This window comes from Theropithecus gelada, chromosome 11, assembly GCF_003255815.1.
Source record: "Theropithecus gelada isolate Dixy chromosome 11, Tgel_1.0, whole genome shotgun sequence".
Lineage (NCBI taxonomy): Eukaryota > Metazoa > Chordata > Mammalia > Primates > Cercopithecidae > Theropithecus > Theropithecus gelada.
The window spans coordinates 90,213,559-90,240,854 of record NC_037679.1 but is presented as its reverse complement, the minus strand read 5'-3'; the positions used below and the strand labels follow the sequence as shown (position 1 = coordinate 90,240,854).

Genomic DNA, 27,296 nt, shown 5'->3' with positions numbered 1-27,296 from the left:
TCAGAACAAATCTCAAAGACTGGCCTCAAAAATACCCCTACAAAGGGGCCTGGAGTTAATCAGATCAAGCAGTAAAGCAGCACGTGCCCCAAGCTATTGTTGGAAACAACAGAGACATAGTCTGGAAATTAGTGGAACCTAGCAGATGGTGTTATACAAACATAAGTAGAGAGCTGGAGAGAGAGGCCATGGAAAGAGACAGCGTGCCCTGCTAAAACCACTCTCATCCCAGGGTGACTGCACATGCCTGGGACTGCCCTCTGGGGAGTGACCTCAGAGGACTCACACCATCACACCACAAGGGAAAAAGACCTTGCCAAATAGTCCAGCCAAGTTACTAAACAAATAAATAAGCAAGCAGGGAGAAGCCAGGGAAGGAGGGAATCTGTATCAAGGGTGGCTACAATGTATCATCTAAGATGACAAGTCTTCAACAAAAAACTATGAGATATACAAAGAAACCAGAAAGTGTGACACATACACGGGGAAAAATCTAGGCAACAGAAACTGCCTGTGAGAAGGCTCAGTTGTCATATTTATAAAAAAAAAAAAAAAGACTTCAAAGCAATTATTATAAATATGTTCAAAGAACTAAATGAAACTATCGTTGAAAAAGTAAAGGACTGCATAACGACCCTGTCTCATCAAACACAGAATAGCAATAAAGAGATCACAATTCTAAAAAAAGAACCAAATGAAAATTCTGGAGTTGAAAATATAATAACTGAAATGTTAAAACTCCACTAGAGGGTTCCAAAATAGATCCAAACTGACAGAAGAGTCAGTGAACTTGAAGAGAGATAAAGAAAGATTATGCAATTTGAAGAACAAAGAAAAAAAAGAACGAAGAAAATCAAGAGTCTCCGAGAAATGTGGAACACCATTAAGCACACCAACCTGTTCATAATGGGAATATTAGAAAGAGAGGAGAGAGACAAAGGAACTTAAAATGTATTTCAATAAATAATGCTGAAATGTTCCCAAATTTGATGAAGATCATTAATCTAAGAAGCTCAAAAAACACCAAAACGTGGGCCAGGCATGGTGGCTCACGCCTGTAATCCCAGCCCTTTGGGAGGCTGAAGTGGGCGGACTGCTTGTGCCCAAAAGTTCAGGATCAGCCTGGACAACATGGAGAAACTCTGTCTCTACAAAAACACAAAAATTAGCCAGGCATGGTGACATGTAACTGTGGTCCCAGCTACTCAAGAGGGTGAGGTGGAAGCATCGCTTGAGGCTGGGAGGCGGAGGCTGCAGTGAGCCGAGATGGTGCCACTGCACTCCAGCCTGGGTGACTGAAACCCTGTCACAAAAAGAAAAAAAAAAAAGGTAAACACAATGAGATATACACCCAGTCACATCAGAGTTAAAGTGCTGAGAGACAAATATGAAGAGAAAGTCTTGAAAGAATCAACAGAAAAACAATTCTTGAAATACAAGGGGCCGCAGTGAGATAGAGCCTTGACTTATTATGAGAGACAACAGAGCCAGAAGGCAGTGAGATGACGTAATCAAAGAACGAAAGGCAGAAAAGAATCTTATATCTGGAAAAACTACTTTTTAAAAATGAAGATGAAATAAAGGCATTTCCAGATAAACAACAACTAAATCTGTTGCTAGCAGACATGCCTTACAAGAAATAACAGAGAAAGTTCTCCAGGCTGAAAGCAAATGACCCCAAAAAGTAATCTTAACACACACAGAAACATATATACACATAGCAAGCAACACCACCAGATGGAAACTCAAGTTCACAGGAAAAAAATACAGAGAACCAGAAATAGGAAATAAGAAGGTTAATATAACTCTATAAATATGCACTTGCTCTTCTTTCATCCCAGCTTCTTTAAAAGATACAAGATTAAAGCAATAGTTATAAAAACGTATTATTGAATTGTGCCTTATATAGATGTAATATGTATAACAATAATCACAGAACAAAAGGAAGACAGAATATGCCTATATAAAAATAATGTTTATATCTTGTGATTTAGTATAAATTTGGAATAGATTCTAATATGCTATGATGTATATAGTAAGCATTAGGTCAATCGCTAGGAAAATAACCAAAGAAAGTGAAAAAATCATTAAGAGAATTAAAGTGTTACACTAGGAAATATTCACTTAATTCAAAAGAAAGAAGTAAAGGAAGAATAAACAAAACAGACAGTAAGCACATAGAAAACCAAGAGAAAAATTGTTGATGTGAATTCACCATATATATCATAACATTACAGGTGAAAGGATTAAATGACCCAGCCAAAAGGCAGAAATTGACAGACAATTTTTTAAAATCCAATTGTACTCTGTTTACAGGAGATATGCCTTAGGTTCAAAGATACAAATAAGTAGAAAGTAAAAGGATGGAAAATATATATACTCTGCAAACAGCAACTGCAAGAAAGCTGCAGTGGCTCTACTAATTATATGGGACAAACAAGACTTTAAAACAAAACATAAGGAGATGAAGAGATGTTTTATCAATGTAAAAGGGTTGATTCACCAGAAAGATGTAAGTATAAACATACGTGTACCTAAAAACAGAACCCCAAGCGACAGGAAACAACATCAACAAATTGAAGGGAGAAATAGACAACACAATAAATGGTGACTTCAATACTTCAGTAACGGACAGAACAACTAGAAAAAAGATCAGTGAGGAAACAGAAGACTTGAACCACACTATAAACCAACTTAGGCCTAACAGGTATCTGGAGACTGCTCCATCCAACAGCAGAATACACATTCTTCTCAAGGGCATATGGACCACTTTCCAGGACAGATACTTACTAAGACATAAAACAAACCTTAATACAGTTAAAAGGACTGAAATCATACAAAATATGCTGTCTTTCCACAATGAAATAAAATCAGACATCAATAATAGAAAAAAGTGAGAAACTCACGAATATGTGCAAATTAAACAACACAATAATCAATGGGTCAAATAAAAATTAAATAAATTTGAAAATATTTTGAGATGAATTTAAAATGAAGGCACAAATGAAACATACAGGATGCAGTTAAAGCAGTGGGAAGAAGGAAATATATCACTATACATGCCTATATTAAAAAAGAAAATCTCAACTCAGTAACCTCCACTTTCACTTCGACACACTGGAAAACAAGAAGAAACTAAAGCTAAAATAAGCAGAAGAAAGGAAAGAATGAAGATTAAAGCAGAAATTAAAGAAACAGAGAATAGAAAAACAAAAAAGAAAATCAAACCAAAAGTTGGTTCTTTGAAAAGATCACCAAAATTGATAAATCAAGTCAGGAAGGTTGGAAAAGTTTCCAAGTGATGTGGAATTTTTGCCTTTGATTAGCCAGTGGATTCTCCTTCCTAGCTGGGTCTCTAGGCGGCACCAAGAAGCATAATATGAAGATGAAAGCACATCTGACTTTCCCTATCCCATCCTATCAAACCCCATTTCCACCTCCCCCCATCCCCACCTGCCCCTTCTGTCCCCACTTCCACCTGTCTCATCCTGTCCTGCCTACCCCATCCCCACCTATCTCTTCCTCTCCCTCCTGCCCTGCCATCCCACCTGCCCTGCCCCACCTACCCCATCCCATCCCATAGTAGTAACGGTGCTTGCTGTCCTCCGACCCAAAGACCTTGATCACCATGCTGTAGAGGTGCAGCCCCTCCACCAGCATCCATGCGAAGGCACTCAGGAAGAAGTAGTGTAGGAGCACGGCCATCACCCGGCAGGGGGTCTAGGATTTAACCAGAGATGGGAGGTGAGACAGCCCAGGGTGGGCCCTGGATGTGGCTATGGTCCCAGCCTCCCAATATCCGTGGCCTGGGGGTCTTTTGGTCATGTGACCACATTTCTTCCCAGGGTATCTTCCTGTTGCTCAAGCCCAGGGATTTCGGTGCAGCACGTGAGGCGTGGCTAGCCAATCACAGTACCATGTTGTCCCCACGGATGGTGATTGTTTCAGGAGAGGGCACAGGACTCAGGCCCAACCAATCAGCAAAACTATCCATTCCTTGCAACAGGATTGGCTCAGGGATAGGCACATGACTCACCTGGTCCAATCAGGGTGGATACTGGGGCTAAGGCGGGGACTATGGAAGAGTTTCCCTCCCAAGTGAGGACTGGAGCAGGGAACTTTGGAAGCCACGTGGCTCCCAGAGAGGTGTGGAGCCTGCCGCCTGCCATGTGGCTGAACCCTAGATGCTGAGACTTCTAGTTCTAACTAAATTGACTGTAGCTTCCAAGTTGTAGTTAGAACTGAAAGGGGCTCAGGCAACCATGCTGCTCCACAGGCTTCCCCTCAATAGGGCTCAGGGACAGACAGGTAGGGCCTTGGGAACCTCTCCATTCCTCCCCTGTAGCCTGGAGGCCCCAGGTGCCCAGGATGGAGAGAGACAGGCCCTGAACTGTGCAGCCTCAGATCCTCCTGGGGCTCCACCCCTCTGCTCCCTGTGAGTCCAGGTGCTGGGAAGAGCCAGGGCTTGTCCCTTAGCTCTAGATAAAAGTCCAGGGAACCAGAGCCCAGGAAGGAACACAAACCAAGGACCCCAGGACAACCCAGCTCTGCTGGTGCTCCAAGTTGTGTCCTTCAGATGTGCCCAAGTCAGTTAGTTCTCAGAGAAGGAATGTATGAGCCACTAAATGTGTTCCTTGTCATCATGATCTGTTATATATAGATAAAAAATAAGACACACCTATTATTTTTGTTGGCTCAGTGACCCCTGGCCCTGTGTCTTCCAGGACCAGCTACCCCTTTCCCTTGGGGAGCAGCCCCTCCCCACCCGAGAGGCTCGGGTGGGACCAACCACTACAATCATCCTCTCCCATCTGGCACAAAGGTTTACCCTGTAGGCACACCCCTCAAACAGGACCAATCGGAGCCCTTCCCTGGGATTCAGACACAGGTCTCTGGGAGAGCGGGACCAATTGGAGCTCTTCCCTGGGATTCAGACACAGGTCTCTGGGAGAGCGGGACCAATCAGAGCCCTTCCCTGGGATTTAGACACAGGTCTCTGGGAGAGCAGGACCAATCAGGGCCCTTCCCTAGGATTCAGAGACAGGTCTCTGGGAGAGGGGGACCAATCAGAGCCCTTCCCTGGGATTCAGACAGAGGTCTCTGGGAGAGGGGGACCAATCAGAGCCCTTCCCTGGGATTCAGACATAGGGTTCTGGAGGAAAGATGCTCTCCCAGTCCCCTAGGGCCACCAGCTGGGATTATAGACACCTGGAGCTGCTGCAGACCTGCCTCCCCTCCTACTGCCAGCACACAGTGGGACCTCGCTCCCCAGCGTGGACTTGGACAGGCAGCGTCAGCATCACCTGAATGATTGATAGAAATACAGTATTCTGGGCCACACCCACAGCTCCTGAACCAAAATCTGCACTGTAAGGAATCCTCGCGTGATGGTTCACACCGGAGCCTGAGAAGCATCCAGCAGGAGAGCTTGAGGCCATTGCACACCCTGTCCATTTCACGGTGCATCCAGGAACTTCGCAGATGCTCCCGAGTCCAAGGGGGGGTGCCCTGTGAGGGAGGTGCCTGCTGCCACAGGAAGGCGGGTCTGTCCATAGGCAGCAGCCCCAGGACATGCATGGGGACAAAGGGCTCCGCTGGGCAGTGAGGAGGAGAGGCTCTGCTGATCCGCTAGGCATGGGGTAAAGCGTTCATCTTCTGTTGGCCAATCCTGATTGCACCCTAAGACCACGGGCTTATCCTGCTGGGTTCCTAAGAGCTTCTGCCAGCTCCCTTTTTCCTCCCACACATGGAGCAGGCAGCCCTCTGTTTTTCTCTTCCATCAACTGGTTTACAGGCCCACGTCACTGCGCTGCTGGGTCACTTCATAGTCTCAGCTCTTTGACTTCTGTGAGGTCTAAGACTTCCTAGGGCCCCAGAGAACTCCCAACTCCATGCAAAGAGCAGGGAAAGGTGGCATCTAGGTCTGCAGGTCTGCTTCGCTGAGCAGAGGTGGCACAACTGCTTGCTGTCAAGCACCTGATGAAGCGCACAGCCTGCAGCTGACAAGAGTCCTGGTCTGCCCACACCAGGCCGTCAGCTTGGCCAAGGCCTGTAAGCCCTGGGCCCCAATTCCTTTATCTGTGGGCTGGGAGGATGACAGGTGCTTAGAGGGTGAGATGGCTTTGCAGATGCAAGCCCTTGACACCGTGCCTTGCGCGTAGCTGATGCTAGGCAGTGTGAGTGGGTGGCGGCAGCGGCAGCTTTACCGGAGGCTGGCGTGCAGCAGAGGAACCAGCTGGTGCACGTCACGGTCTCTGCTTCCCCCGAAAAACCACAGCCCTGGTTGTCTGGTGAGATAGGGTCTGAAATTTGAGTGGAAAAAGCTAGCAGGAGAAGGTGCCACCCAGTGACATCCGAGGAGGCTGGGGAAGGACAGCGCAGGAACAAGGAGCTGCGCCCACTCACCGTGCCCGGCTCAAGGTGGAAGCTAATGAGCAGCAGGACCTGGGCCACCAGCACAGCGAAGGACAGGTTGGCGTGGATGTGGTAGCGCTGGTTCCGGATGGTGCTCACGGAGCTGAGGACAGAAGCAGGGTGTGAGGCCCGGGCCCTGCGCCGACCCAGTCCCCCAGGCTCAGCTCCATGGCCCACAGAGTCCCTGTATCCATTTCTCCAAGAGCAGCCAGAAGCGCTGCTGTCACTCCCTGCTGTGGACCCTCAATGGCTCCCTATTGCTCTTGGATCTGATCCCAGCTCCTTGCATGCCCACCCAGCCCTACACAGTCTGACCCTGGGCCGTGGCTCTGCCCTGACTCAGTTCTTTTCTTTCCCAACTCATGTTCCTGCTTCTCAAAGTCCCAGCTTATTCCAGCTTTGCATAGCTGTTCCCATGCGGTAAACCCTCTCCCCGGTCCCTGCATGGCGGCCCGAATGTCCCCCTCAGCATCAGCTTCCTGACCAGTGCTGGGACCCAGCTGCACCCCTCCCTCTCTGCCCTGCTGCCTCGTGGCGTGATCACCGTGAAGATGTTTGTTCTCGCTTTTGTTTACTTGGTTATCGTCCAGCCCCCATTCAAGCATGTTCTCATCTCTCTTGGGCACAATCAGGGCCTCAAAGCCGACCACACGCCTGTGCTGAGGAACGTGGGAGCCAGAATGAATGTCTGAACTGAGGGAGGCTGAGGTGTCCCCCGGCCCATGGCCATCTCCTTTTGCCTGGCTTGGGTTCCACCAGAATTCCTGTGCCTGGGCTGGGGGCCTTTCCAGACCTTTTCAGCTTAGCTAAGCCTGGTGCTCTTACCTCCACAGCCCCTCCCCTCTCCCGTCTCATCCATCTTGAGATCTGGGGTGCAGGCAGGGGCTGAGGGGCTGTTGGGTGGATTAGAAAAGGGGACTCACGACAGCACGGCGAAGGTGACCAGCGTGGCCACCAGGCAGAGCACGGAGAGGGAGCAGCCCACATAGCTGATAGACGACAGCGCCACCTGGTGTCCGCGTGCAAGCTGCGGGGAGCAGAGCAGAGGCGTCAGCAGCTGGCCCAGCCACCCCATCGGAGCCCGAAGCTGCAGAGGGCCCAGGCAGGTGCACAGCTGGTCCCGTGTGAGCGTGGTGCTGACCACCAAGCCCTGCCTCCCAGCCCAAATGTCTGTTGCTGCCACCTACAGAGGCTGATGCTGGGGTTGCAGCCCTGGTTCTGTGCGTGCATGTCCAGGGCCCCGAGGTACCCTACAGATCACTCAGGCTCCCTCAGCCACAGTCTGCAGACTGCGGCTGACGGGCTTGGCCAGGCGCTGAGTGTCCAGTCTACACTGCAATACACAGGGCTGCAGACGAAGAGTCAGCCTCGGAGCCAGACCTCCCAGGTTCAAGTCCCAGCTGGGCCATGTCCTGGCTGACAATCTGGGACATGTGACACTCAGCTATGAAATGAAAATAATGCCCGCTCTCCATTCCCAGTGGCCACAAGGACTCCATGAATTTACAAACACAAAGTGCTGCAGCAGCTAGGGAAGAGCCGGTTACCGCCCTGGCCCGAGGCCGCGACCCTCCCAGTGCCCGCACAATGGCTGCCGCCTGCACACTGTGGGCCTCAGGAAAGTTCTCTAAATGGACACGGTGGTGGTCTCCAGCACCCATGTCTGCGGGGTCCCAACACCTTGAGGGAATGAGGCAGAGCAGAGCACACCTGGGGATTAAGCGGCTGCAGAGCCACAAAGGATCGAACCAAAGCCGCAGTTCACCAACTGCACAATCCAGACGGCGCTCCCTCGGTTCCCAAGTCGGGGCCTCAAGCTCAGACATGTGTGACCCTGGGCTCCAAGAGGCTCCGGGCTCCTAAGCCACAGGCCTGGAAGGGCAGCCTCCCAGCTGCTCACATGCAGGAGGGCGCCACGTGCTTCCTCCTGTGGTCCGTGGCTCTTGTCAGAGACCCAGCTGAAGCCTGAAGCCTGTATCACGCTGTCCCCGTCGGGCACAGAGACCCCAGTCCCCAGACCCGTGTCCCCCATCCTCCGAGACCCCTGCTTCCAGCTTCCTCCCATGGCATGGGAGTAGGGGGAGTCTAAATGCCTTCTCCCCTGATCACCAGGACAAAGGAACAAAAGGAGGCCACTCTGAGTGCATAAGGAGCTGTTGGCAATGACAGAGGAGACGCCGCAGGCCCAGGGGACCCCAGCTCAAGGTGAAGCAGGCAGTGTCCTGGACCTCAGGGAGCAACCTGGGGCCAGGGGGCCCCCGAACGCTCTGCGAGCACCACCTTCAACTGTGACTGACAGGGAGTGGGCTCACGCCCGAGGGGCTGCAGACGTGCTAGATTCCTGGATGCGTGGGGCTGGGGTAGGGGCAACCTGGACCCCGCAGCCTGGGCCTCCCCTTTTAGCAAGAGCTCACTTTCACCCTGCAGGCCCTGGTATCCTCTCTGGGGTCCAGTGCTTGCGGGAGACAGGGCCTTGGCCGGGCCCCTATCAGGAGTGAAGCAGCTGTTGCCATGACACCAGCAGCATTTCCCCTGGAGGGGCTCTTTTGTGCTCTCGGGCTCAGGGACAAGGCAGAGAGGCTGAGGGCTGGGCGGAGCCACCTGTGCCGAACGCCGGCTCAGGCCTCAGCAGGCAAGGACCTGGGCACAAGTTCCGATTTCCCTGGGGCTGGACTTCCCTCTCCACAGACGTCGTGGCTATAATGGGAAAGGTGGGCACTGCGTGGCCAGGACCAGGGAGACGGAAGAATCCCCCTTCCAGGTTCATGACGCCCCAGGGAGAGAAGAGGAGCAGTCACAGGGGACACCATCAGTGTCCCTGAGGGTGAGAGGGGACTTTGAAGAAACGGGGCCCCCTGTCCCCTCAGGAGAATGGCTGCGATTTCTTGTTCTTGTCTCTGGTTATTGCAGAATCATCCAGTTAGGGGTGGGAGAGCCCCACTATTCCTTCTCCCATGGATAAACCTTTTTCCTTCAACTCCTGGGCCTGGCCTCCCATATTTGAGAAGACCTTCAGGCTGCTGACCTCTGCCTCCTGGGAATCACAGCCACGCCCGTGGGCTTCCCTGCAGCAGGTACCACGATGTTCCCTGGGTGTGCACCTCCATCTCGGCTTCCCCTGACCCTTGTGGGCTCTCCTGCACTGGGCTGGAGGAACTCAAGGTGGAGACTTCGGTGAACTCACACCGACTCTGCCCAGAGCCCACTCCCTATCCCTGCCTGGCAACAGCCAGTGCCCCTGGGACGCTGTGGGTGAACAGGGGCCGCCCGGAAGCCCGAGGCTGCCCAGTGCTGCCCATCTCTGCGCCACCAGGTGGGAGCTGAGGTCACAGGCGTCTTCTGCCGGCAGAAGGGGCCTTGTGGGAGGGGAAGGCACTCCTCAGTCACCTGCCGAGTATGTTTGGCAAAACGAGTTCCTCAATAGGCGACACTGCCAGTGCCTTCCCACCGCAGCATTCTCGGCAATGGAAACAAACATCTCCATCTGCAGATGGACGGGCCAAGAGCTACTCCCATTAATCGCATAGCCGCAGTGGGTGAAGGGAACTAAATTTCTAGGCCACATTCCCCATGCCCCGTGTGTGACACTCCAGTTTCTGCATGACATTGTTAGCAAGTCCCATGAAATGATGTTTCTGGTTTCAGATGAATTTGGAAAACACTCCATTCTCTGCACCCCTTAGAAGATGAATATAAAGCCACTTAAGAGTTCTAAGGATTCTGCAGGTAAAAAACAAAAACAAAAACAAAAAAACACCTGTTTAGCTATGTTTAACTTGGCATTTCTTAAACTCTTTGGAGGAGGAAGGGAAAAGACCCAGTGACAAAAACAGAGATGTGGTTTAAGAAGTGCTGTTTTAGAGGAAGTGAGAGTTTGCAGAAACTAAGAATAAAACCAAATAAACTAAGAATAAAACCAAACACAGGACACACTGACATTGTACTGGATATGCAATCTTTCTTTGCTGTCTCCTAAGGCAACAGAAAAGTCTTGTCCCTCACACTGATCTCTGCCTAGAGATGGAAGGAAGGGTCAGTTACAAAAGTTTTGGGCCTCAGCAGAGGAAGTGGTTCTTGGAAACGAACATCCACCTCTGCAGCAGTCACCAAACTGAATTCAGTTCAAAACCAATGGAGGACACGCGCAGTGGCTCATGCCTGTAATCCCAGCACTTTGGGAGGCCGAGGCAGGCAGATCACCTGAGGTGAGGAGTTTGAAACCAGCCTGGCCAACATAGTGAAACCCTGTCTCTACTAAAAATACAAAAATTAGCCGGATGTGGTGGCCCACACCTGTAATCCCAGCTATTCAGGAGGCGGAGGCAGGAGAATCACTTGAACCCAAGAGGTGAAGGTTGCAGTGAGCCGAAATCATGCCACTGCACTCCAGTCTGGGCAACACAGCCAGACTCCATCTCAAAAAAAAAGAAAGAAAGAAAAAGAAAAACCAATGGAAACACTGCTAGTGAAGGAAGGAAAGCAGTGGTGTCCAAAAGCCTGCCTGGCCCACTGCCCTGGGACACCCACTGCCTTTTGGTATCCAAAAGCCCCCCTAAGAGATGCACCCCACACAGGTCTCCACCCCACAAGGCCCTGGCTCCTCCCCACTCCTGAGCATCTCTGCTCTACCCAAGTTATCTCACGTCCCACCAGAGGGATGCATGTCACTCTCAGACACCACGACTGCATTTCATGGGGTGTCACCTCTCCCCGAGGGACATGGGAAGCTCTGAGGATGCAGTCCACTTAGGGAAGCTTTTCCTACCTCATCTCGCAGCTCTGAAAACAGCAGTGAGCACTATTGGGCACAATGGTAACCAGAGGGATTTGCTGAAGGTGTCAGGGGAGAAAGAGCCCTCACATCTACCCATCTGACTCTGCCACTGATTCAACAGATTTCCTAAATCTACATCACTGATTAATAATATCTTTTAAATTGAGAAAATAAAGCTTTAGCTCATCTATTTGCAAATGCAGTGAGGTTCCAGTGGGCTGATATGAGAGTTCGCTGCACACTGGGCTGCAGTTGGTCAGTCAACTCTCTAAAACATCTTAATCTCCATTCTTGGCCACCCATTCTACTGGGAGTTTCCTACAAATGGGAGCCTAGCCAGACCTACACCTACCCACTTATGCTGTAAGCCTTCCAACCATATTATCAATCAACCTTATTGCCAACTAACCACACCATCAACCAACCCATCATCAATCAACCTTACCATTAACCAAGCCTACCATCAACCAACCTTACATTCAAATGATGCACCACTAGCTAATCTGACTATAAACCAACTCCACCATCAACCAATCCACCATCAACCAACCTTAACATCAACCAACCCCTCATCAACCAGCCTATCAACCAACTGTACCATCAATCAACCTGACCATCAACCAAACAGACCATCAACCAACCTTACCATCAGCCAACCCATCATCAACCAACTCATCATTGACCAACCTGACCATCAACCAACCCATCATCAACCAACTCCACCATCAGCCAACCCATAATCAACCAACCTATCAACCAACCCATCATCAACCAACCTGACCATCAACCAAACCAACCATGAACCAACTTTACCATCAACCAACCCATCATCAACCAACTCCACCATCAACCAACCCATCATCAACCAACTCCACCATCAACCAACCCATCATCAACCAACCTATCAACCAACTGCACCATCAATCAACGTGGCCATCAACCAAATAGACCATGAACCAACCTTACCATCAACCAACCCATCATCAACCAACTCCACCATCAACCAACCTGACCATCAACTAAACTGACCATGAACCAACCCTACCATCAACCAACCCATCATCAACCAACTCCACCATCAACCAACCTTACCATCAACCAACCCATCATCAACCAATCCATCATCAACCAACCTGACCATCAACCAACCCATCATCAACCAACTCCGCCATCAACCAACCCATCATCAACCAACTCCACCATCAACCAACCCATCATCAACCAACTCCACCATCAACCAACCCATCATCAACCAACCTATCAACCAACTGCACCATCAATCAACGTGGCCATCAACCAAATAGACCATGAACCAACCTTACCATCAACCAACCCATCATCAACCAACTCCACCATCAACCAACCTGACCATCAACTAAACTGACCATGAACCAACCCTACCATCAACCAACCCATCATCAACCAACTCCACCATCAACCAACCTTACCATCAACCAACCCATCATCAACCAATCCATCATCAACCAACCTGACCATCAACCAACCCATCATCAACCAACTCCGCCATCAACCAACCTGACCATCAACCAACCCATCATCAACTCCACCATCAACCAACCTGACCATCAACCAAACCAACCATGAACCAACCTTACCATCAACCAACCCATCATCAACCAATCTACCAGCCAATTGACCATCAGCCAAACCCACCATCAACCAACCTTACCTTCAAGTAATCCACTATCAACCAACTCTACCATCAACTGACCCATCATCAACCAAACTCATCATAAACTGACCTTTAACCAACCTACTATCAACTAACCTAACCATTAACCAACCCATTAACCAAATGCATCATAAACCAACCTATTAATCAACCTGATTATCAATCAAACCCATCGTCAACCAACTTTACCTTCAGCCAATCTACCCTCAACCAACCTACCGTTAACCAACCCTATCTTCAACCAATCTTACCACCAGCAAACCTTACCATCAACCAACCCCATCATGAACCAACCCCATCATCAATCAAGTTTCTTTACCATATACTTTTATCAAACCCACCCAAAGCCAGCATCATGCCAGGCACAATGGGGAACACTAAAAAGAAAGACATATGGCTCTTCCCTTGAACAGAGCTAATAGCCTGACCAGGCAGCCTTGAAATGATTGTAAGAAACATAAGGCCAGATATATTGGAGGGTCACATTTTACATGGTGCTTGAGTTTTAAGGTGAGTCCACAGGTAAAAATGATAGATGATCAAAATGACTTTTGAAAACTCCTGAGATCCCCCATAAACTGGAGTCTCCATGGCTTTTGCATGTAACATCATACATTATTCTTCCACACAATGGTCTGAATAATGAGGCAGACTTCAGGAGGGATCAAGAAGAAACAGCATGCACACGTCAGGGTCTGCAAACCTCTCTGCTTCAACACAGCTTTCAAGTCCATAGAGTGGCAATCTAGGTGATCCTGATAGTGACTCACTTCCTTCTCTTTACTACAAGCACATTCTAGTTGTAACACACATTCAGCCACGGATTTGTCGTTGTATTACTTAACCCTGCAACCCGTGTTAAACGTTAACTCCACCACTACCTGCACATGGCCTGAGGAAATTGGAAGGGAGGGAGGGGGATCTGAGGGAGGCAGAGAGAAATACTGAGTGGGTGTTAGGAGGGACAGGGCTTCACACAGGCCTCAATGCTTGGGCAGGAACCTGACAGACAGGACAGGAGACAGCCTTCTAGACCAGAGTGATGTGAGCTCTGACAGTAAGTTCCATGAAGACAGGTCGATTGTCTTGTTTAATTCTGAATCCCCAGGGCCCGAGAGAGGATCTGGCAAACTGTAGGCATCATGGAGAACCACAGAAGAGTAGCTGGAAATGACAAAAACGAGGCCCCTGCTGCTTGAAGGCATCGAATCCTCAGAGCAAGCCTGTGAGTGGACAGCGTGGTTTCCCTTTACAGATGAGGACACTGAGGCAGCCGCAGTTTGTGACTGCCCACCACCATACAGCTGGCGAGAGGCAGAGCTGGGGTTGACCCCTGATGGCCCCTGCTTCAGCAGCAAGCATGTATTCAGCACCTACTGTGTGCCAGGCATGGAAGTCTCATCGCAGTGGGGAAGTGGGTAATGAACAAAGACGTGGATGTGTAAACGTGAATAAATACCTAAGGCTGCCAGTGCCGTGTTAATGAGGCTGTGATGGAAACGCACAGGGGCGGTGGCAGAGGTGACTGCAGAGGGACAGAGGGATGGTGGCCCTCACACGGCTATGATCTGAGAAAGGCCCTGACCCAGGCCCTTCCCTCTCCCTTGGAACACCCACCTCCGAGTCCTGCTGGCTTCTCAGCTACAACACGGCCATCTGTCCCGATCCTCTTTCTGACTGATTTCTAGAGCCCCTGCCTTGATCTCTTTGGCCTCCTGGGCTTCCCTGGTCTCCCCAAAGCAACAGCCCCATCCTCTACCAAGTCCCTCCTGGGCTTCCCTGGTCTCCCCACAGCACCAGCCCCATCCTCTACCAAGTCCCTCCTGGCTTGGGCTCCGCTGTACACTGGAGCCTCGTCCCTCGCGGCTTACCCCCTCCACGGCGCCTGAGACTCAGACTCAACCCTCCATCACCCCCCACGGCTTCTGAGGCCCTGCATGCTCCAGCCCCAGCCCGTGCCTCTGACCTGCCTCCATCCACCCTCTCCCTTCATCATGGGAAAGCAAGACCCTCCTCGCTAGTTCAGTAGAGGGGATTGGACATGGGGAGCTAGTTCAGTAGAGGGGATTGGACATGGGGAGCTGGTTATGAAGTAAGGGAAGCCCTAAAAAAGCAGAGAAGGCAGTGAGGCAACCCAGACAGCGGCCACCATGGAAGGACAGTGGGAGAGGGGACGGCAGCAGAGCCAGGCCGGGCCACCAGCAGAAGCTGGAACCAGACTAGCCTGCCCAGGTGAGGCTGGCGTGGGGGTGCGGGGAAGGGTCTGCATTCAGGGGCTGGAGCCACAGGGGGACGCCCATGCCAGCAGGGGCCCAGGCAGGAGGCTGGCCCCTTTGCCCACCCCAGCACCACCATCTCGCCTTGGTTGGACTTGGCAGGAAGCCAAGCATAGAGCAAAGAGCAGGGCAAGCAGAGGATGGGTTCCTGGGCACAAGAGCAGGACCCCCGGGCTGGGTCCACACCCCACCCTCACACCAGCCCTTGAACTAACCCCCAGCTTTGACACCCACCCTATACTGGCCAGGCTGGCTCCTCCCTGTCTCTGGTCCCTCAGCGGCTGGCACCCAGGCTCTCACGGGGCTTGTCTCCCCTTAGGGCAGCCCTCAGTCCCTGGCTGGGCTGCACTCCTGCCCTCGGCTCCTGGACAGCACGAGCGACCAGGCCCTGGTGGATCTGTGACTCCAGGCATCCCTGGTTTGGCGGCCGTCCCTGGCCATAGACAGCCGTAGCGTGTGCCAGCAGCATGCAGCCAGCCTCCCGCTGGGCTGGGTCCAGTTGCTGGCACATTACACGTCCGCTGATGGAAATGAGCCGACAGCCCGGGGACAGGTGGAAATGAGCTGCTTGGCCACTTGCGGGGTGCTGCGGGATGGGAGAGGACTGGCCACAGGCAGGAGATCTTCCCTGAGGACCCAGCTGGGCTGCTGTATGTTTGATGCTGGGACTGGCCTGCCTCGGGCCACCGTGACCCTGTTGAAAGAGTCAGCTGAGGGGACCATCGCCCCCTTGTTTTCCAGACCGGGAACCCTGGGGGCTCCTGCTGCCTCCCCTGGCTGCAGAGCTTGCGCATCAGTCTGGGGCCAGCTGGGAAAAGAGAAACCACTCCAGACTTTCCAAGAGTGGAACATTTGACTCAGGGAATTGCCAGCTCTCGGGAGGGGAGAGAAGGGGGACCTCACAGGGGTAGTGAGGTGGCCCAGGAATGTGCCATGTCACAAATTCCCCAGTGGAAGCCAGATCCACAGACCGTCCAGCAGGGCTGCAGCCACAGCAGAGGCGCGGCCGCTGCCCGAAAAGCCACCTGTAGCAGCGAGAGAAGAGCTGTTGGGCCTCCTCCCCTCCCATCACCTACCCCACGTGACAGACCTGGGCCTCAGCACAGTGGTCGGCCCTGGGAGGCAGAGCCGGGCAGCAGGAGGCAGGTGGATCTCAGAGCGAACCCAGGACCCAACATGACTGACAGCTGCTTTAAACAGCTGTGGCAATGTGAAACTGGCCGGGCAGTGCCACCACGGGAACCCATCCTCACAGGTGGAGGTGGGATGTGTGGCACAGGATGCTGGTCGTTTGCTGTGGCCAAAGACCGCCATCACTTCAGTGTCCACCCATGGGAGAGCTACGCAGTGGTTAACACGGGAAGATGTGGCTCTGTGTACCCCGAGAAGGAGCAACCTCCAAGATCCGTGGATACATTTTTTAAAGTGTGCCATCTTGCCAGGCATGGTGGTACATATCTCTAGTCCCAGCTACTTGGGAGGCTGAGGTAGGAGGATCTCTGGAGCCCAGGAGGTCAAGGCTGCAGTGAGCCGAGGTGGCGCCACTGAGTCCAGCCTGGGCCACAGTGCGCAACCTTGTCTCTAAAACAGAGAAACAGTAAATAAAAATAAAGGGAGCAGTCTTTATACTTCACCACCCTTTGTTTAAAGAACAAATCGGTTTGCATTCATTGAGGTACAGAAAATTTAAAAAACAAACAAAAATAGAACAAACAGCAAACCAGGGCCCCAGGCTCAGCAACCGCGTCTGGAATGACAGAAAAGCAAGCGTGTGTCTAGGCCGCTGCTCTGGGCAGGCCCGGGAGGCAGAACAGTGGCCGTGACCGTCAGTTTCCATTCTCTGCCTTCTGTGTGCTTGCATTTTCCCACATGCGTGTATCATCTTTACAAACAATTCAACCTACAGAACCCCTCTGTCTCCTGACACCCCATCTTCCTGTATGTCCCAGAAAGAGCCCTCAAGCTCCTGTCCCCACTCCTAACACAGGGGCTGGCAACTTCTCCTAGACGGCCCACATCCCCACTCTAATTCCCAAGATTCAGCACACTCATGACAAAAAACACGTGTTGACCAGAAACCTGGCTCGCTTCAGATGTCAAGCTCTGACCACAGCCTTGCAGTCCACAGCTGCCCCGCCAAAGCGACCCGATCCCTTGGCTGGGCTATGCATCCATCCGCCCCTGGAACGTCCAGTCTGGCCCCTGACTATGTTCCCAGTCCTGGCCACCCGGCCCGCCCCCAACCCCACAGAGTGAGACCCCAATTCTGAGGGTAGCCCTGAAAGAAGATCCCCCGAGATGGGATTCCCTCAGAGGCTGCTGCCAGCCCCCTCTGCAGAGCGGCTCAAGCACAGCACAGCTCCCGAGCAGACACTGCTTCCGGAGAATTGGGGAATAAATAAAGCAACATCTGCTTCTCCTCTAAAAGGAGCAGCCTGGGTCTGGCTGGAGTTGGCAAAGGCAATTGAATTTGTCAAGAGGGGCAGGGGTGGAACCCTCAGAACCTTGAACCTACGTCTCCCTGCCCCCAGGACTGCGAGGTGCCCAGGCAGGGCTGGGGCTGAGCTGACAGCAGAGCTGAGTCCCGGCAGCTCCTGGCTGCTGCTCCACCCGAAACCCAGGTTTTCACCTCTTAGGTCCATTTCCCAATGTCCCAGGTGGCCAACAGCCTGACAGCCAGGGGAACTGACGGGAGAGATGGGGGTGGCAGGTGTCGTCCCTGCTCCCAGGGCTCACTCAGCTCTCCACTCAGAGAGGCACAGGCCACAGGTACAGGGGAGAGCCCTGGTGGCCGAGAGTGGGCGTCTTCAGGGAGACTGGAGGGGCATGGGAGGGGTGCGTAGGGTGGGAGACGGGAGGGGGTGGAAGGACGCATGCCCCTGCGCCTCGCGAGCTCCCAGCTCCCATCCCCAGCCCAGCTCTCAGCAGCCCAGGACAGGGCTTGGGAAAACTCACCCATGAGGCGGGGTGGGAACAGCACGCACCCGTGCACCTGAAGGGTGCTGGTGGAATGGTAAGCCCATGCAGAAGGACCTAGCAGGCTTTGCCCACCACCCTCTCCTTCTAGAAGAACTGCAGAGGCTGGGAAATCAGAAGGGATGGTGACAATTTTCTGGGTCTCTAAGAGGATGGTACTGAGGACAGACGTCCTCCCCACTGGGCCGGAAGACACTAGTGAACCATGGCATTGCTCAGGGAGTCAGGGAGTGGGTTGCTGAACAAACCAGCTTCCTTGTTACTCCTGGGCAAGGCAGGACACACTTCTGCCTCCAGGATTAGAGGGGTCCAGGGATGGGTGGAGGCGCCTCTCCTCTGAGCCCCTCCAGCCTCCATAGTTCCCCCCATCCCCATCAACAGGGCAACAGACCACCCTGCCCTGGTGCCCACAGCGAAGGACTGAACCTTCTTAAGAAGAGTGAGTGGAAGGAGACTTGTGGCCATGAACGGGTTAATGCTGGGACGGCTGCAGTCCCAGGTGCAGTAGCCAGGCCTGCTCCACCCCACCCACTCCCACTCCACTCTCACGGGGTCCTCAGGCAGGACATCCCCAGGAACTTCATACTCATGGCTCACTGTGACCTCACTCTGTCAGGCAGTGTTTGGGGCTGGGTGCTAAGGCTCGGTGCTCAGGGCTGGGTGCTCAGGGCTCAGTGCTGAGGCTGGGTACTGAGGCTGGGTGCCGAGGCTGGGTGCTGAGGCTGGGTGCTCAGGGCTAGGTGCTGAGGCTGGGTACTGAGGCTGGGTGCTCAGGGCTGGGTGTTTAGGCTGGGGACTGAGGCTGGGGACTGAGGCTGGGTACCGAGTTGGGTGCTCAGGAGTGGGTACCAAGGCTGGGTGCTGAGGCTGGGGAGTGTGGCTGGGTGCCAAGGCTGGGTGCTCAGGGCTGGGTGTTGAGGCTGGGTGCTGAGACTGGGTGTTGAGGCTGGGGACTGAGGCTGGGTACCGAGTTGGGTGCTCAGGGCTGGGTGCTGAGGCTGTGTGTTTTGGCCTGAGTGGTGCCTACTTCTCCCTCCTCTGATAACCACCACAGCTCCACAAGGAAAGTGTCCCACCCATGTCGCAGCAGGGAAACTGAGGCTCAGAGCAGGCACCTGCCCAAGGCCTCTCGGCACATCACCAGGAGGGACCTGTGTGTCCAGCTGGCTGGGAGGCAGAGGGGCCTCTACTGACCCCAGTTGCATGCAGGAGGTGTTATTGGGAGGTGGTCTGGCTGACATTCGCGCAGAGACCCCATGGAGGGAGCCTGTTTCTGACTTGAGCTGTACATGCTGCAGCTGCTGGCACCACTGTTGGCACAGTCTCGCCTGTGACACACCCTCGGGACCGCAAATACAGCTCAGAGTGGTTCTCACAACTCCCAGCAATGCCATGTAATTCAGGCCCCTGCCACTGCCTGCCCTGTGTCCTTCCCTGGAGCCAGAGCCTGTCTGAGGGGCTCAAGGCTGCACCTGCCTGGGTAACCGCAGGGCGCGGGGCCTAGAAACGTGGGTCTGGGTGGAGGCCGTGCCGTTCCTGCCTCAGGAAGGCGTGGTGTGCCCCCATGGTGCCCTTCCTTTCCCACCCGTAGCTAGATTTAGAAATGCCCAGAAAAGCCTGCAGTTGGTTTCAGGACACGGACTCCTCTGACTCAGAAACCACAACCTCAAATGCCTCCGAGAGGCAGGGCGTCAGCTCAGGAGGGCAGCAGGGGCCTGCAGACATAACCACCAGGTGGGACTGTGCTGCCAAAACGAGCATGCTCCCTCCCACAGTTCGAACCAAAGTCCTCAGTGGAGATGCCACTTTCCCCCCCAGAAAAGGGCAGGAAGCATTTCACGGTCTCCTAAAAGCAGAAGAGCAATACGAACATGATGAGGGAGGACAGCTGCTTGTGGTACAGGGAGGCCATGTGGACCGGGGGGCTCTGGGGACCTTGCCCGAGCACAGGGGTGGCAGCCACTCGCCTCCAGCGTCGTTTCCAGCCAGAGGGGGAAGCCTAGCATGGCCAAATTTCCCTCTTCTTTTTTGATTTAAAAAAAAATCCAAAAGTTTAGATAAAATATCTGTGTTTTGGAATACTGACAACCAATTTTTAAAAATTTAAGCCTCTGCGGGCTAAATGAAGCCCGTTCACTGGCCAGAGTCAGCCTTCAGACCACAATTCATGACCATCTTATTGAAGTGCTATTTCCCTGTGACCACCAGTCCCCAGGAAGGGGTGTTCGGGGACTGGCATTCCCCGAATGCCAGGAAGGGGCTCCTGTACTGGCACAGGCTCTTGCACCCCCCAGGTCAGAGCCACCCCAAGGCTCTGGGGTCAGAGCCACCCCAAGGCAGGTGCCCATGCCTGGGATGCTTCCCATGCCCGAAGCCTGGGAAGTGGCCACCTGGGAGGAAGCGGCCACCTGCAGGAAAAACAGTGCACTGCGGCGGGCCCCGGGGCTCCTCCCAACCTCCCACACACTCCTCGAGCACTGCCCTTCCTCACTGGGTGCAGCCTCGGCAGGACTTTCCGTCAACATCTGGGGGCTCTCCCACCTTAGACAACGAGACCATCTCCCAGGCCTGCACACCCTGAGCGGGGAACACAAGTGCCAGGAACAGGTGCAGCTGAATTTTCCCTAAGGCCGGGCCCAAATGCTTTCCACGGCACCAGTCCCCATGCCCAGCACCTTCACTGGGTGCGTGGCTTCAGCAAGAAATGCTGGGTAGTCCAGGCCTGAGCCCTCCTCTTGGTCCCTGGCTGAGCCAGCCCATACCTGCATCCACCCCTGGGTTAACCTCAGGTCCTCGCTCCCTCATACCCTGCCGGCCAGTCCTTAGAGAGGACAGAAAGCTGAACTCCCACCTACCTGCGGCAGTACAGACCCGTTGTGTCAGCATGACTGGGATCCACTGACTAAACCAGCACGCATGTGGCATTCCGGCCTCCGAGGAGAAGACATCTCTTTCCCTAAGTTCATCTCCCCTTGTGGAACAGACTCGATCCTCCATGCCCTCATTCATACAGCAAACACGGGCACAGACGTGTCTCAGCGCCCAGGCATCAGGAAGGAGCAGTGAGCACGAAACGTCACCCCTGGGTAGCAGGCCTCAGAAACACCTCTTCGAGCTAAATGATTTTATTCATTTGATCATGTCACGCAATTCCACACAAATACACACCTGGGTCAGAGCCCACAGGCTGGTGTTTACAGTCCTTTCTCTCCCCAACTCCTGCCACTGCCTTACCTGTGTGGCCCCCTCCTGCCCCTGCCCACTAACAACCTTGAATGCGCTGTCCATGCCTTTCTGATAATCACATACCAAGATACAAATGTTGCATATTTAAACGCATACACAGAACACACCCACGCACAGGCACAGGGGATCCTGCCGTGGCTTTACAAAAATGGGATATATGTATCACTCTAGTCTACCTCTTGTCCTTTTCAACAACGTTACTTTGGAAATCGCTGCAAGCGCACTGGCATGATGACAGTCCATTCTTTCACAGTTGCACCGCGTTTCCTGACTTCATCATTCCTCTTTTAGTGTAGAGATGAATAATATCCCTTAGCGTGGATGTATTAGAATTTATGCAATCACTAGTGTTATGTTTATTCATGCTTCTGTTCCTTCTACTATAAATAATGTAAATATTCTGATTTCATACTTTTTTATGTCATCTTACTTGCTGATTCTTTTAATTCTCTGACATAGATTCTCGTGGGTGTACTGAGAAGTTACTGGGTCTGTTCTGGATGAATTCTCTGTTCCAATGGCCTACTTTTCTAGGATAATTTTATCCAATTAAAAGAAAAACTTGCCTTCTCTGGGTTCTTACTGGATCTGGGGTTGCTAATTTCAAAGGTGCAGAAAGCATGCCTGGGGAGTAGAGCGGCTGGGGTGGTGAGGGGTGGGTCTGGATGCAGATCTACTGGACAACCCAGGCGTTCGTTTCCCTGCTTGAACTGCACTCAGTAGGAGAAGTTAGAAGCACCCAGAGATGACGCCATGTTTTTGTGACTCACATGTAAAGCAAAGCTACCCATTCTTGCCCACGGCTGGAGGAGGAATAAATTGGTACATGGTTCCCAGAGTGCAATGCAGCAACGTTTTTCAAAACCAAAATGCCGGTGCCCTTTGCCCACAGATTCGCCTGCCAGCAATTTATTCTAAAGAAGCGTGTGCAGGGTCATGCACTCCGGAACCACCAGAAGTCGCCAGATGCTGGAAGCCATCACAGTGTCCGTCAGCAGATGCCTTGACATGGCCCCTCAGGGCTGGGTCCTAATCACCAAGTTGACAGCAGTATGCAAAGACAGAGTGTCGTTTTGGGGTCTCCCTCCCCTGGACAGCAGCCCTGAAGCCCGCCCCACCTCGGCCCAGTTCACTCAGGTGAACCCTGTCGTCTGATGGGCTTTCCACAAAAAGGGCACTGCCCACTTAGGAGGAAGGGGCTTCCCGAAACCACCACCGAGGAGGAGGCTGGGTATGGAGAAAAGCCAGGGTAAACCTCGGAGAGAGAAGGGACACGATGCGGATGTGAGTTCCTGAGCAGAGAGCCTGCACCAGGAACCCAAATAAGGTCACTGGTGCTACTTTTATTAATTCTCTGAGCGTGCTGCAAATTTGGTTCCTACTTATGATATCAGTCTTAACTTTTTTTAATGTTGATGAGAATGTTCATTTTTAGCATGGATAATTTTAAACCATTTTTAAATCAACCTTTTCTGCCAATGAATAGATGTGATTTGCTCCCACGAAGACACCCACAGACTGTCGAAATCCAGTGTCACCGAGAGGCAGCGGTGATGCATGGAGACCCATAAGTCGTCTGTTCCAGGTTTTTTGCTCGCTGGACCAGGCCCTTCCCTTCCTTCCTCTACCACAAAAACACAACATGTACAAACACAGTTTTCAGCTGAAAGTGTACCTCCCTCTCTCCGGCTGCCAAGAAGGAAGCTGCACTGGGCTTTAGTTCTCAGCCTACAGAGGGCCCAGAAGAGGAGGCTCTGCTCCCAGGTAGCTGGTGCTCCAGAGCCTGGGCACAGCCCTAACATTCGGGATTTGGCTCAAGGCCGGGCTCTGCCCCCCGATGTGACCTCAGGGAATCCCCTATGACTCACCTGTGATGGCCACAATGATAGCACCTCACTCATGTGGTGAGGACCGAAGGAGAGGGCAGGCCTGAGTGCAAGCCCCCACCAGGCAGGGAGCACCCAGAGACAGGGAGCATCTACAGGCAGGGAGCCTCTGAAATGGTGCCTGTTACTGTCTTTCCCTTACTTCCAGGTGGTCAGCTGTGTGACAGCCACAATCACCAGCCTGCATTCAACAAATGGCTCCCAGCAGCCACCCTGTCCCAGTGGCCCGGCGCCCACTCTGCAGAGTCATGCATGAAGGAAGGTGTTCCCTGAAGGCAATGCCTGTGTCCAGAACCCCTGCCCCCTGGCCCTTGGTTTGGGTTCCTTTTTAAGCCACACTCTGTTTCTTCTGTCTCTGAATCTTCCAGGTTCCCACTTCACTCACTTCCAGGCTGAGGACCTGTCTCTCCTTCAGCTCCTGGGACAGAGAAAGTTATTCACATGCCAATGAGCACATATTTGGGGCCAGACTATCCGTGCTCAGATTTGGTAACAATTGCTGCAGCCAGCTCCCAGGACATGAACAGAAATCTGAGCTGATGTTTGCAGACTGGGTGCCTGTGCCTGGGTCTGTCCAGAGGGTGGTCTGGGACCAGTGGGGCCTCACTCCCCCCGGCCTTGTCGGAAACAAGGATGCCAGGCCCCACCCCAGACCCGCTGAATGTGGGGTCTGCATCTTCACAAGACCCTGGGCGGCTGGTCCAGCACACAGATGACCTCTCACATATGGTTCAGAAGTAATAACTGATGACACCTCTAACAGTCAGGAGATTTCATGGGAGAAAGAGATCACCAGCGTTTTCAGTCATCTGCAGTGCCACTCCTGCCCCTCCACCCCCGCCACACCAGCAGGGTGCCGGTTCTTGGGTCTCTACAGCAGCCTCCACCACCTCTCCTGCTCCCTGCCTCCTGCCCCTCACGACCCCTGGGCCTGGAGCCCCTGCCTCAGCCCTGGCGTCTCCCCGAGGACCACCCTGGCTGCTCCCTCCTTGCCCTCTGCCTGCGCCCTGTCCTCTGCCTGGGCCAGGAGGCTCCATCTTTTCCACCCTGAGATGTAGAATCCACTGCCACCTTCTCAGGCAGGCCCTCCTGGGCCTCCGTCTTTAAAACAGCACCGGCATCACCAGCACCGTGTTTTAGTGCCTAATTATCCCCAAGTCATCCTACATGATCTCCCGCGTGGCCCGTATGGGGCAGGACGTGGTGTGCACTGACTTGTGGTGTCTCTGTGAGCACCACAGCATCCTCACCGCCAGGTCCCCATGGCCCGGGTGCTACCTCAACAGCCCAGGCTCTACTGGTAATTTAATAATGCACTGTTGAACAATGGGGGACCGCCAGCAAGCGCCCCCTCGCTCTGGGGCTCAGTTTCTCCACTGGTGAGACGGGCAGCCTTAGCCACAGCACCGTGCAGACCGCCCATCTCTAGGAATGGACAGGTGCTCTCTGTGGGGGCAGCTCTGCGCCTTTTCCCCTCAGCTGCTCCCTACGACACCAGGAGGGAAGCCTGAAGGGAGCCCTGTGGGCTGGGCCCTGGCAGGAGGCGGGAGGAGAAACGGAGCCCATGGCAGGAGAGAGACAGCATCACGGCCATCCACAGAGGATGCTGCTCCTCAGACTGAGGCCTGGTCCATGCAAGAAATTTAAACCCAGGAACTGTTTCTACATTCACCTCTCTCTAGTGTAGTTTCATTCATTCTGTTTAATTTTCTTTAAATTACCACCAATGATCCAGGTCATGGCTCTCCCCAGCTGCGAGCGGCCCGCCTCCGCGTGGAGGCCCTGGGGTCTGCAAGCCAGGAGAAGAGGGGCCGCTGGGAAGGCATGGGGGCGTGGGGACTGGGAAGGGGCAGTCGCTGGCTGGGCAGCTGCTCTCGGGGTACCACTCCTTAAGGAGCACCCCTCAGGATTGTCTGGCGGGTCACACCCGCCTGCACAACATTTACCACTGAAGGGTGAGGGCAACGGGTGGGCTTGGGTCCCACCAGCCTCACTACAGAGCCACCCCTTTGGAACCTCTAAAACCCCACGGCCCTGAGCCAGAAAGCCCTGGCATGCAAGGGCTTGGCAGTTCTGCCTTCTACATGGCCGACCCTTCTTGGGGGACCCTGACGGCGTGGAAGCTACTGAGGAGACTGCCGGTCCCGTCACCTGACGCTTCATCTCGCACAGCACCAAGGGCTCCTGGGTCCAGGCTCCAAAACACGTAGGTCTAGGATGCTGGGTGTGCATCTGTGCACGAGGGGCCCAAGGGTGTGTGGTGCCCCCTCCTATCCACTTCAGATATGTCTCAGAGCCTGGGTAACAAAGTGAGGCCCCACCTCTACAGAAAATTAATACATGCACACAAAAAAGCTGGTGCAGTGACTCACACCTGTAATCCCAGCGCATTGTGGGCTAAGGTGGGAGCACTGCTTGAAGCCAGGAGTTCAAGACCAGCCTGAGGAACATGGTGAGAGCCCAGCTCTACAAAAAAATTAAAACTTAGCCAGGCGCTGTGGCATGTGCCTATAGCCCCAGCTACTTGGGTGGCTGAGGTGGGAGGATAGCCTGAGCCCAGGAGTTCTAGGCTGTAGTGAGCCATGATCAGACCACTGCACTCCAGCCTGGGCAACAGGGCGAGACCCTGTCTCTAAAAATTAATTTATTTAATTTAATAAAAATAAAATATGGCTTGGACATCTCTCTGGAGTCTCCAAAAGTGATTCACGGTGTGACATCAAGCCCATCGTGCATTTTGTGAAAAGAAAGGGCCTTCTCTTTGGAAACAGGAATAGCTGTTTCCCTCCTGTGTCTTCTGCAGAGCGGGGCTCATACGCGCTCATGTGAGCAGCAGCCCGTGGCCCAGTGAGGCTGGGATCATGTCGGCCACAAGTGTCACGTGCGTCTTTCGCCCTGTGAGGGGCTGCGGCTCAGGGGCATCTGCCATTTCGTTTCCACGGAATTTAAAGATGAGGTTATCTCCATCTGCCCCGGCAGCATTACAAGTCACTTCCAAGCACCAGGGCCCTGTTCCCATTGACCTAAGAGTGACTGCGGTCCACCCGGCCTCCGCACACAGAATCCTGTGGCTCAGGTTTGCTGGTGGTTTCTGTTGGGGAGTGAGGGTGCCTGGGCTGAGCGCTGGACCTGTGACTGTGTCACAGTGAGCTCGTGGCCTTCCCACAGCAACCACCTGGGGGGCCGCATTCCTAGGCCCTCTTTCTGGAGAAGGAAAAGTCTCCCAGGACGGGAGAAGGCGGAACCCGGATTCTGCCTCTGTCATACCTTGAAGAGTTCTGTCTCCTGGTCAACAGGACGGTGGGAGCCCAACCCATTCAACCCCCGAAAAACCCACACGAAACTACGCAGGACACGCGGGGCAGCATCGCCCCCGGTCCAGTGCAGACACTGCAGACGCTGGTGGATTCAGGTAGATTCCGCCTGTCCACGGCCTTGATAAACGTGACCACAGAGGCAGGCAGTGACCCAGGCAGGGATGGCTGTTCACGCCCTGGAGACAAAGTGCCTGCTGGGAAACACCTGAGCGTGGCGCCCCCTCCCAGGGAGCTGCTGTGATCAGAGACATCCCAACTCTTCCCAAAGCCACCCTAAGAGCCCTAGACTGGGAATGAGCCCCCGGAAGTGACTGGCCACGATGAGCACATGAGGCTCTAAAAGACCAGGGCCCCACACGGAAGATGAGTCTCGTGACAAATCTGTCCGGGAGACGCTGGAGGCGTCACTGCTTCCCTGCCTGACTTACCCTCCAGCCTGGCCCTCTCTCAGCCCCCAAAATGCCCAACGCCAGCAACAGATTACAGCCCAGCATCCAACGTATCACCGGTTCCCAACACATCTGCCAAACCCAGCCTGGCTCGGAGCAGCTACATCTACACTGTCCACACCAGCCCTTCTGCGAGCCCAGTCCACAGAGGAGAGTGTGGGTGTGCAGTGTCAGCAGCAACACCTCCTTCCACTCCTGGTTTCCACCTACACGAGTCTGCTTGCCCCACCCCAAACCCAGGGTGGCTCAGACCAAGCTGCTCCCG

General features: G+C 53.4%; 1 protein-coding gene across 2 annotated transcripts in view; it reads right to left on the bottom strand.

Annotated features, from left to right (window-relative positions):
• ADGRD1 (adhesion G protein-coupled receptor D1) overlaps positions 1-27,296 on the bottom strand; it is a 186,734-nt gene that overhangs the window by 29,180 nt on the left and 130,258 nt on the right. For both annotated transcript variants that reach the window (XM_025403585.1, XM_025403586.1), the window contains 3 exons: positions 7,338-7,441; positions 6,406-6,517; positions 3,567-3,720 (listed from right to left, as the gene is read on the bottom strand). In XM_025403585.1, the coding sequence (XP_025259370.1) occupies positions 3,567-3,720; positions 6,406-6,517; positions 7,338-7,441 (370 nt within the window). The remainder of the gene's footprint in view (positions 1-3,566; positions 3,721-6,405; positions 6,518-7,337; positions 7,442-27,296) is intronic.